The 11,536-nt window shown below is 43.4% G+C and overlaps 1 protein-coding gene across 1 annotated transcript; it reads left to right on the top strand.

Moving 5' to 3' along the window:
- Positions 1 to 7,878: 7,878 nt before the first annotated feature.
- IL22 (interleukin 22) lies at positions 7,879 to 10,631 on the top strand. The gene is made up of 5 exons (XM_015855740.2): positions 7,879 to 8,120; positions 8,829 to 8,894; positions 8,991 to 9,131; positions 9,376 to 9,441; positions 9,851 to 10,631. Exons 1-5 carry the CDS (start codon positions 7,917 to 7,919, stop codon positions 9,962 to 9,964), a joined length of 591 nt encoding a protein of 196 aa, XP_015711226.1. The 5' UTR covers positions 7,879 to 7,916; the 3' UTR covers positions 9,965 to 10,631.
- The last annotated feature ends 905 nt before the right edge of the window (positions 10,632 to 11,536 follow it).

Genomic DNA, 11,536 nt, shown 5'->3' with positions numbered 1-11,536 from the left:
CCCAAAGGGCCGCCCCCCAACAAATGAGCTGTTGGCTTACAAGCAGGATGATATTCAGCTTTGATTATGTTCGAAATCAGTGTCCACATCTTCCAGATGTTCTGCACTGCAATAACTTCCTACCAGTAGAGTTGTTGAAACAAATCAAAGTGTTTTATTTTGTCTCAAAGACTTATAATTTGGGACACACTTAATACTTAAGTTATAATTGGTCGGAAGGTTTCTTCTGAAAATGAAACCTTATTTCTTTGTGAAGCAACTGCCAGTTTTCCACTGTAGAACTATTATTTTGCAGGAGAACATAATGCCTAAAACTGGAAATATTTTTGTTAAGGTGGAAGTATTACTGCAATACATTATGGCAGGAATAATCTGTCAGTCTTCTGTCCATGTTTTGCTTACTGTTCAATCTGTGTAAAAGCCAAGAACTCCATATTCCATTAGTTTTTGGTTTTTTTTTTTGGTTATCCTTACTGTCTCTGTCCAACCTTCAGACATGCTTCCTGTTACGATTTCCAGTTCAAAAGTGCACACTTTATTAATAATTACAAATGCGTGCTATATGGTGAATGCATATTGTTTTCTGACAAGGAAATTGTAGAAGCCTTGAAGTGGAGAGACAAAAAAGATCAAGGAGGAAGGCAGATGCTAATAGGTGAGATGTCTGAGGAATAAACAGCTTTGCAAGCTTGTCAAGGACAAGATCTACAAATACAACTTCCTAACACTGGACCCAGTCAGTAACTGTTGAATTATGCAATTCCAGCTCCTGTGTTTTGTTGATCTCACTGCTGTGGATTCACAGCTCTCCACCGTTTGCAGAAGTAATCAAGCAAGCTTCTCATGGACCACTGTTAGCAGGAAAAAGGCCTTTGGTTACATGGTATTCCCTTACCTGGGTAACCCAATCTAGTGGTTTGCAGCTCTGTCTGCTGCAGAGAGGCTGGGACTAGGTCATCTTTGAGGTCTCTTCCAACCCAAGCCATTCTATGATTCATGCCAATAAGTAGTTAACTAGACTTGTGTTTCTGTATTGCTTACCTGGGTCCCTATGCAGAGGGTAATAGCCTCCCGAAAATGGTTTTGCTTTCACTGGTCCTTGCAAGTAGTCTGTGTTTTCCCTGGGGCTAAGGGCCACAGGTTGAAAATATGTCTGTTGTGGAAGGGTCAAGGGACGTGAAACTACCAGCCATCCACTTTATCCTTCATTCAAATTCATGTCCATGTACTAAGATATTCTCTTCATCTGACTCAGCATTGTTGTTGGCAGATAACACTGGGAGCTTCTTTCTTCCCCTACTGCTATCCATAATAGCCAGTGAACTACTTTATATTATTTGAAGACGCAGTAAAAAGCACAGCTTCTTCGAAAAATCCAGTGCACTCTTATTTGCATAATGCCATAGTGCTTCATTACAGCTGCCTGTTCTGTAAGGCTGGGCAGGCAGCTGATGCTCTGCTGTCAGAGCAGCTCTTACCACACGGTGTGTTTTGTCAGCAAAGAGCCCTGTCGCCATCTGTTGCAAGTGGGAGCTCTGCTATCCACTAGTCAACTGACTTCTAGCAGAGCCTGAAGCAAAATAGTTCCTTTAGGCACAGAAACACAAATGAGAGAGAACAAAAAGTACTAATTAGTATTTAAGTTGTTTCACCAATTAAGAAAACCACGACAGCCAACAGCAGCTTTCATTTGAAGCGACCTAAATAAATGCCCCGATTCCAGCCTGGCTCCCTCAGCTTGCCTTCATAGGGGAGGTGCTCCAGCCCCCTGATCATCTTTGAAGCTGAATGGCAATGGCTGACAGGATCCAGAAAACCTGTCCTTGTGGGGCAGTCCTATCCCTGGTCCCTCTCCAGTCACTGTGCTCACCACACACACACAGGAGCATTGCTTCCTGTCCTGGGACATTGTGTGCCCAGCTCTCTAGTGGGGACAGGGATGAGCAGACTGCTCCTGTCATGACAGTCCTTGCTTCTGTCCTGCCAGGCCATATGGGGCTGTGTGTTCCCTGAGGAGTGCTCTCGTGAGGAGTGTGCAGTACACTTCCAGAGGAAGCTGGCTTTGGCTGGTTTATCTCTTTTAGCTGACACGACATGCAGCTAAAAACAGATAACCCAGGAAAACAGCAACCTAAGTTGTTTTCTTTGGGACTCCTTTTGGCTCCATAAATCTCATGTTCTTGACAATGGTTCCACTTCAACAGGAAGCTCGCTGGCTGTGTTATTCTCCTGGGGATGGACAATAGCATCACTTTGGGCTGGAGAAGGGCTTTTGGCTTCCTAGAGACAAATGCTAACAAGAAGGCTACTGTTAAGGAGATAGGAGCTGTGACTTTCTCCAGCTCCCTGTTGTACAGGGTAACTGAGCAGCCAAGGACTTCTCCAGGAGCATCAATGGAAAGTGCTGACATAAGGGCAGTGTCTGCATAGAACTACTTCACCTTGAATTTGTTGCTTCCCTTCAGAACGCCTTTAATTATTGAAAATGATGTAGAATTGTTACATGATAAGTCTTTACTTGGTAAATCAAGGTGCATGATGCTGAGGTTATTTCTTAACCTAAGTAACCGTGTACCACTGAATTTCAGATTATAAGCCAGCTTGCATAATTCTGTTCCCAGTTAGGGTGGTTTTCTTCAATGCTCTCTGTCAGTAATTCCACTTTGCCATGCCACTGAGTCACTGCTGTGCAAGCACACCACATTAACAGGAAGAACTGAAGTTTCAGTTCACCTGATCTGACTCTTTGTGAGCCACAGTTGGATATGTAGGTCACTGTGCAAAGTGACAGAGTTTGTGCTTGATTTTACGCTCTGAAGTAGGAGAGCTGCTGTTTGGTGGAGGGGTGAATAGTGGTGACTGGAAGCATGAAGCCATGTGCACTGAGACAGATACAGTTCTTTTTTCTCCCATCCATCCAAATGATGGGTCTGATGGGAAGTCCAACTAAAGTTTTCTTTATGTTTTATTGATGTCAACAACAGTTGTGCAGAAGCAGAGCCGCTGGGCTAACATCTGTTAACACTTCCACTGGCTCTGTTAATTTCTGTTTTCTTTGTGACCACAGAACCGTCCTGATACTGCAATGGAAGTTACAGCATCAGTGATCCTGGGGTAGCAGTAGTACTATCAGAAACAGCTGCATGGTGTTGTCTCACTGTGGCTCTGGCTGGCCTTATCTAGGAGCTCTGCTACGTCAGCATTTCTGAGGTGACAATAAAGGCTTTTATGCCAGGAAGGATTATCTTTTGTAGAATGTAATTGAAAATTGAGAGCACAATGAATTATTAGTTCTCATCCACTTAGATTTTCTATGAGATGAAATGCCAGTTTTCCAATTTTTCTCATGTAAAATCCTTCACTTAATAGATCCAGAGATGATATAACAGAGCTGAGCGAAGATCAGAAAAAGTGTTTGATGGAATATCAGACATACAAGCAAAAGTGTTACTGACAGAGGAAATATGTTACTCACTGTACAGAAGTGTCACGGTCATGGGAGCTATGTGAATCGCACATCCTCTGGAAAATGCCTGAGTCAGTGGTATCTGCTCTGAGCATTGGCGTGTCTTCATACAGAGGTCTTTTCCAGATTCAACTAATGTTCCCAGGCAAAGCAATTTTAATAATATAAGCCTCCTTCCAACAAATTCTCTCTGTCTAATTCATCATTAGGCCTTTGATGGAGACAGGCAAAGATATAAATTTCAATTATTTTGTATACTGTGTAAGAAGGAGCAATTTTCATTACTGATGTTTTCATTGTTGGGCAGAGAGCTGACTAAAATAAGGCTCCTCTGGAGCTTTATCGCTTTCATCACCACACCTCCTTCACCTCTGTTCAGTTCTGGTGAAGCCACACATGGAGTGTTGTGCCAAGTTCTGTGTCTCCAGTGCATTAGAGACATGGATGTGCTGGGGAGAGTCCAGTGCACCTCTGCTATGAGGAGAGGCTGAGAGGGCTGGAACTGTTCTCTCTGGAGAAGAAGAGGATTGAGGAGACCTGATCAATGCGTACAAGTATCTGAAGGGAGGCTGCAAAGAGGATGGAGCCAGACTCTTTGCAGTGGTGCCCAGTGCAAGGACAAGAGGCAGTGGGCACAAACCTGGGCGAGCACAGGAGGTTGCCTCTGAATGTCAGGCAGCACTTCTGTGCTGTGCAAATGAAGGAGCACTGGCACAGGCTGTCCAGAGAGGTTTTGGGGTCTCCTCCCTGGAGATCTTCAGATGCCACCTGGAATGGCCGTAGGCACCATGTGCTGGTGGCCCTACTAGGCAGGGGGTGGAGCAGATGGACTTAGAGGACCTGGTCAAGCTCAGTCACTCTGTTGCTGTGAGCTGAAATATTTTCAGAGTCTGTTTTACTTTTTTCCAAGCTTGAAAGACTAGGAAAAATCTTAGCTTAGAAGAGCTTAAATAAAGTGCAACGATTTAGCTCATTTAGGGGATAATGCATTTTTAAAATGCTCATCAGAATAAAACAAAATTATAATATGAAATTGATTAAGTAAATAAAGGAGCAAAATGAAGGGGATGAGAGTGACCTGAAAGTTGGAGATGTTTTCAAATAGGTTCATAGAATCATATAATTATAGAATGGCCTGGGTTGAAAAGGACCACAATGCTCACCTAGTTTCAGCCCCCCTGCTATGTGCAGGGTCACCAACCACCAGACCAGGCTGCCCAGAGCCACATCCAGCCTGGTCTTGAATGCCTGCAGGGATGGGGCATCCACAGCCTCCTTGGGCAACCTGTGCCAGTGTGTCACTACCCTCTGAGTGAAAAACGTCCTCCTAATAACTAACCTAAACCTCCCCTGTCTCAGTTTAAAACCATTCCCCCTTGTCCTATCACCACCCACCCATATAAATAGCCACACTCCCCCTTGTTTGTAAACTCCCTTCAAGTACTGGAAGGCCACAATGAGGTCTCCCTGGAGCCTTCTCTTCTCCAAGCTAAACAAGCCCAGTTCCCTCATCCTTTCTTCATAGGAGGGGTGCTCCAGCCCTCTGATCATCTTAGTGACCCTCTAGACCTGTTCCAAGTGTTCTGCATCCTTCTTGTGCTGGGGGGTTTTGACTGTTCAGTTTTGAGCACTTTGTCATCTACGGTATATTTGTACAAATACTTAATGGGAATTACATTTGTTGGGTGAAAGACCCAAGAAGACAACACAGAAAGTCTTCAAAATCTCAGCTCTTGACAATGTTTCCAGTCCAATGCTTTGATCCTGAGGATGTTTCTAATAATGCAATAAAACTTATCTAATTGAAAATGTATTAAAGCTGAAGGAAACTCCTGCATGGCAGTGTGCTAGTGATACACAGATTGAAGTACGACATGGAAGTACAGTATTGGTTATTCACCTGTGGCCTCATTCAAAGCAAGAAGGAAGTGTCTGTGGCTTTTGAGGTAGATGTGATGTAGAGTTCCAGTCCTCCTCAAAAAATCCTCTGTGTTCAATATGGGTCAAGAAGTCATTGTCGAGAATATTCAACCGCTATGGTTTCTTAATGAATTAGGGAAACTCCACGTAATTAAGCTTTAAAATTGTATTAGTGAGGTCAGTGGTAGGACAGATGCTTGCTTCTTGGGACGTCATGGAGAAGAAAATGCAATCTGTGAACAGCTTGACATGCTAAGGGAAATAACTGCAGCCATGACCACGGCTATGCCGTAACTCAGGGGTACATCAAGAACCAGCAGTCTCTTGGTAAAAAGTAGTCAGGAAATGGCCAGGTGTGGACTGATGTGCAAGAAGAACATGTTGAACTGCTAAACTTTGTGTCCAGAAAGACTCTGAACTTTCATTTTTGGACTTGGCTGTATTCACAGCAAGCTAAAAAAGGGAGACAATGTTGTTATAACTCACAATGGCCAGCAAAAGATTAAGTAATGCAAAGGCTTTACAAACATCATAAAAAGGAAATTCGTGAAGTAAGAATTAATTAAAACTGAAAATTGTCCTTTTGATGCCTGGAAAATAAAAGTATGAGCAGCAGAGATAAAGCAAACAAATGAAATAAGGACATTTTGCAAGCCTCGGAAGGAAGACAGCATGGCACAGCCAATGACGCACAGCTGAAAGAGATTTCTGACAGCATAAATGGGAGAGAGGCTCATGAAGTATGACTTAACGCTTCCTATGAAAATATATACATCCAAGTCTATGATTCGCAAATACTAGAGAAGCCAGATAGAAGAGATCCTGTAATCACTGCATAAAAGAGGGCAGGAGGAAGATTCAGCATCTAATTCCTCATCCATATGCCTGATGATATTTAGATATCCATCAGTATGGGAATCCTGAGACCATGTGGTCTCCTCACCACAATTTGGGCAGCGTGTGCATACACAGGCCACAAACACTTTCCATGTTATGAGAAGAGGTCAGGCAAAACTGGAACTGAGTCAAGTGAGAGTGTGTGATGGGAGGTGGGGTCTAGAAGCTCAGGAGGACAGGATCTGGGGCAAGACAGGGGCTATTGCTCCCCTTGGAAAGGGTCAGAATACCTGTTCACGGCTTTTGTTCTGGGCTTGGGACATCTAAACTGCTGGATGAGCTGGTAGAGAAGTAAGAGAAACCTAGCTTAAAATTCAAAGCAGGTGGTGGTTATCAGGCTGTTAGCCCTTGAAGAGGAATTCATGGGAGTGCACTTCAGAGAAGGCCAACACTTTGAAACAGACTCTGCCTGTATTTCTCCCAGTTTGTTCTTCACTGCCTGTTTTTGTCTACCTGTAATGCACCCTCCCATCTTCTTATTCACCTGGCAAATAAATTCACAGAAAAGAGTTTATAAACATGTTCTTGAATAGTCTTGTGGTACATTTGGGATATGAACTGTGTGGTCAGCATCCTGAACCCAGGCTTGCTGTTGAAGGCCAGGCATGAGAATGGGTGGCATACATGTGAGTCATGGAAAGGGTCGTGGTGATGGTGGCTCTGCTGGAAGTGGCTTCAGGGTGAGTAGGTGCAGCTCCAGAGGCTTCAGAGCCACACAGAGATGAGATAGGAGGCAATTGGGGTGACAGAAACATGGAGAATTGAAGGATGTGAATGTGTCAGAAGAAGATAAAATGTAAGTGTGTGGCCTCGGCTCTGGCTATTACCCCTGGTTACAGCCTAAAATATGGATCATTGTTTGGAAAATGGGAGTGTGAGGATGAGGGATGTGAGAAATTCATTGTTGGTCCTATACAGTTTCTGATGTCCCAGAGAGAAATGAACACTGATGGGCAGATAGCCCATGGCTCCAGTGCAGCCCAGTGTGGGAAGGGATTTTTTGAGGTGAGAACCAGAGCTGGTCAGAGTGGTCTAGGTCTGGAGCAATCTCTGACCATCTGTGTACCTTCATCATCTCCAGTGGGTCACTAGTCTTATACAACAGAAGACGAATATAAATTAATACATATGATGTTATTTGCCATCAAATTACCAATGCAGTTAGTATGGCACAATTGGGACAGAAGGCACAAATCTATGAACTTCTTAGATGTTTTTATGAGAAAAGGATTCAGGATCACAGTCCCAGTAAAAGCCCCCGCTTTGTCCCTGCATTAAAAATTGGTTTACTTTATAAGAACCTGAAGGTTACAATTGCCTTGAAGTTGTATTTGTGGGTTTTGTAGTGGTTAGGAAGTTCTCAGAAGAAGATACAGGAAAGTAAGAGACTTGCTGATGTCATTTTTAATTCACCACCAATACTCCCCCCAAAAAAAGCTGAGAGGGATGTTGATGTCCCTATATAAGGCACACCTCACCTCCTTCACAGCACATTGAGAATCACAGCAAAGGTAAGGCTTGCAGCCGTTCTGCCTCTCTCCCTTTGCCCTTGCTCACTCTCCCCACTGCTAACACTGCTTTCTCTCATCAGTGCTGAGTGCTGTAACTACAGCCCTTGGGACGGACGTGAGCCATGGCCACCCTGCACACCCTGACCAGGAGTTTCTCGGGATGGGTCGTCTTCTGCTGCTGTTGCTGTTTCCCCCTTCTTCTCACCAGCCCTCTGCCTCCAAAAGGGATAGGGATGGTTTCCAATGCCCATCAAGCCTGCAGGCTAAGGAAAACCAACTTCCAGCAGCCCTACATCAGGAATCGCACCTACACCTTGGCTGAAATGGTATGATAACTCACTTTCCCTTCATGGCAAGATGTGAGGACCTCCTTCCCTGCCAGTGCCCTGGTTTCTTGCCTTCATCATTTATCTCTCTTTCTTCTGCACTCATACAGAAAACAAAAACATTTGCAGTGGGACAGAGGTTGATGTGTGGAATAGTCCCATTGCCCACTGGTGCTGTGGCCAAGGGAAGCTGCTCAGCTCCTCTGGAGCGGCTGCTGCTACACAGGGACAATTGTGAGATATGATCTTAAATTACTCTTGTTCTCAGAGCTGGGCATGTTGGCTTTTCAGCTCTGTGCCTGGACAGGTTTCTTGACCATCTCTATCATGTGTGGATCTCCCCCCACATACTGCATCGAGGGCTGCAATGCAGCGCTGTGGGAGATGATGCAGCACTGTGGGAGATGCTGAGGATGGCTACCCGCAGGTTCTGGTTTAGTCATCATAACCACTACGACCTCCGATGTTTACAAGAGGGACAGGAATTCAGATTTCTGCATATTTACTTTCCTGTGACCTTGATTCTTATGCAGTTGTGGAAAGAAACAGCTGAATTTTCCAAGCTTACCTTCCTGTACCTTACCTACCTGCTTACAGTGTCCATTTCTTTTTGTCACTGGAACTGTTATTGGTGAAACCTCAGGGTTCACTGTTAATTTTTAGGTAAGTCTCCCATCCTCACCTGACATTTCCTTTTTTCCCCCTCAGGCCAGGGTCTCAGATCAGGACACTGACAATAGACTCATCGGTCAGAAAATCTATGTCAACATCAGGGTGAGTCTTCCAGCTAAAGACAGATCCCCATGTTGTTCTGCAGCACTTGTTGGCCTCTTCCCACAATTTAACATGACCTCTTATTTAAACACATAGGAGAACAACCGCTGCTACGTGATGAAGAGGATTGCAGAGATTATAGTGAAGGACGTCCTCACAGAGGCCAAGGAGCGGTACCCATATGCTGAGGATGTGGCACAGTTCCTGGCATCCCTGATCTCGGAGCTGAGCAGATGTGTAAGTAGTGTTGATTTTCTTTCCCTTGGCTGTGATTCTTGTCACTGCTCCTGAATCTCAGAAATCTGCAAATAGTGGCAAGAGACAGTGATATGAAAGGAAACCTCAGATCTAAGATATCAAACTGGAGGTTGATAGAAACGTGTGAAAAAGGGGAAAAAAAAAAAAAAAGAAAACAAAAAGAAAAGCAGCATATTGTCACATGCATCTGTCAATGTTACCTCTGGATATTTTCTTTCTTTAGAAACACTCAGGAAACAGAGAACATATTGAAAAGAACCTGGAAGAGATGAAGAGCAAAATGAAAGAGGTATATTCTTTCTCTGTTTTTAAGAAGTGCCGTTCAAAACTCCAGTTGTTTAACTAAAGTAAAGCTGACAGAGTCATGAAGCGAGCTCTGGAATTTATATAAAAGGTGAAGTTTGCAGGGGCATTAAAGAGGAGACGAGTGGTGTTTCCACTTCCAGAGTTCCTTCATGTGTACTGTTAACTCTCTGCATATCTTATAGTAACTAGCCCTTAGAAATTGAGCTGCGAGCTACTGCGTATACTAGACTGGATTTGAATGAGCTAGTTTATATTTGATGATATATTGACTTTAACAGAACTACTTGTGAGAAAGAGGAGAGTAAGTTCTCAGTGCAGTTTCTGTGACAAGCCTAATTTAAGTCTTCTGAGAAATGGAGGGATGTTAAGACCAGTGTTCTGCTCTTTTCTAGTTGGGAGAGAATGGAAAGAACAAAGCCATCGGAGAACTGGATTTACTGTTTGACTACATAGAAAATGCTTGTACTGATGCCCCAAAGAAGGGAGGGAACAAGAAGAAAAACTGAAAAGAAAAACCAGTCAGATTAGTCTTGATGGAATATCTCCCAGAGCTCTTACTACATTGATTAACTACTGTGCAAAAAATCCTGCCGGTAGCTGCAGCACACTTTTCAGTCTGTACCAGAAATAGCAAATCAGGTGGGCACAGATGGAAGCATATTGCTGCCTGCCTGGAAAATGAAGTCGGCAGAACAGCGTTTGTGGCTCCACTTCACTGTTGCACACTGGTTGTTTTCAAAGGCATGCTCCTATCCTGCTCATCCGCTCTGGAATAAGACAACTCTTTCTGTATTTCATAGGCTGAGATTTGACACCTCTGAGTCAGCTTTGGCCAAGGTAGGCAGTGCTCTGTAGCCAGGGAGTTTTCAGCCTTTGACTTCAAAATCTCTCTTGTGTATGTTGCCCTCTTCTGACCTTTACCTGAAAAGCTGGAACTTTAGACATTCAGAAATTAGTTTTGTTGCTCATATTTAATGGTAACTTATTTTAAGGTAATAATTTTGTAGTAATTATACTGTACTTGTATTTATACAGATTAATTAAAACATAGCCACAGGGATGTATTTATGGAGACCAGAAGCTTCAGAATGAACTGTAAAATTAAAACTGCTGTGTAATATTTATATGCAGATGGATTGTTTCATAAATGCTTATTTTTTAATTTATTATAATAAAGAGATATTGGTTTTCAAATACTGCCGTCTCATAGAGCTTTTCTCTTTTACTGAAAAGCAAGGGAGGTGACGTATCATGCCTGGGGGGCTGCTGGGCTGAGTGGCTGTATTCTTGTATCCAGAAAGGATGCAAACTCATTCTGGGGACAGGATTCTTCATTAAATCTGAAGTTTCAGCTTACCACAGGACAGGGTTTTGTGGAGAGTGTGTGGATCAGCTTTTCTCGTGGGGAGATGCTGGAAAAATAGCACTTCTGAGAATCTTTGGTGTGGTTCACTCATTCTGCCTGAGTAGTTCTCCTTAGGTAAGGTCCTATCTTGAATGGCCACTGGCAGAAAGTTTCAGACTGTCCTCCCGAGTCAGATGAGACAGAGATAAATGGACAAGTAGCAGGAACTACATGAAAACTCACTGACCCGTAGTGCTAAGACAAAGGAGTGCTCAGCAGCACCATGGATTTGGGAGTGTTCAGAAGAGAGCTTGGTGTCATTATCAGTTCCTTCAGCAGCATCCCCTGGGCAAAGACAGACGAGTTGCTCTGGTACACCCAGGATCATAAGTGGCTGCATGAAGGTTAAAGAGGTCAAAAAGTGTCCAAATAGTGAAAGAAAAAAGTGTGCTAAGGAGGCATCTTAAAGACTCCTCATGACTGGGTATTGTGATGTGCTATAAACACTGACAGGAAAATATTTCTGCCTGTGTAGCTTCCTCAGTTACTCAAAGAGAAATCAAAACTAATCCAGTTGTAGTTGCAATGTCTTACATCAGGTACTGTAATGAATTAGCATTAAAGCAGTATTAAACTATGCCTTGTTGACTGTGATCCAGAGAGATTTCAAGACAAAAGCAACCATCCATTTAGGGAATTAAACTTATACTATATTGAAAAGTATATTTATTTT

Source organism: Coturnix japonica, chromosome 1 (genome assembly GCF_001577835.2).
Source record: "Coturnix japonica isolate 7356 chromosome 1, Coturnix japonica 2.1, whole genome shotgun sequence".
Taxonomy (NCBI): Eukaryota; Metazoa; Chordata; class Aves; order Galliformes; family Phasianidae; genus Coturnix; species Coturnix japonica.
The sequence above is the reverse complement of the archived record's forward strand: the minus strand, read 5'-3'. Positions and strand labels throughout refer to the sequence as shown.

Coding starts and splice junctions, on each gene's coding strand:
- IL22 (XM_015855740.2), top strand. CDS start 7,917: ATGGCCACCCTGCACACCCTGACCAGGAGTTTCTCGGGATGGGTCGTC. Junction 8,895..8,990: donor AAATCTATGTCAACATCAGG/GTGAGTCTTCCA, acceptor TTAAACACATAG/GAGAACAACCGCTGCTACGT. Junction 9,442..9,850: donor TGAAGAGCAAAATGAAAGAG/GTATATTCTTTC, acceptor GCTCTTTTCTAG/TTGGGAGAGAATGGAAAGAA.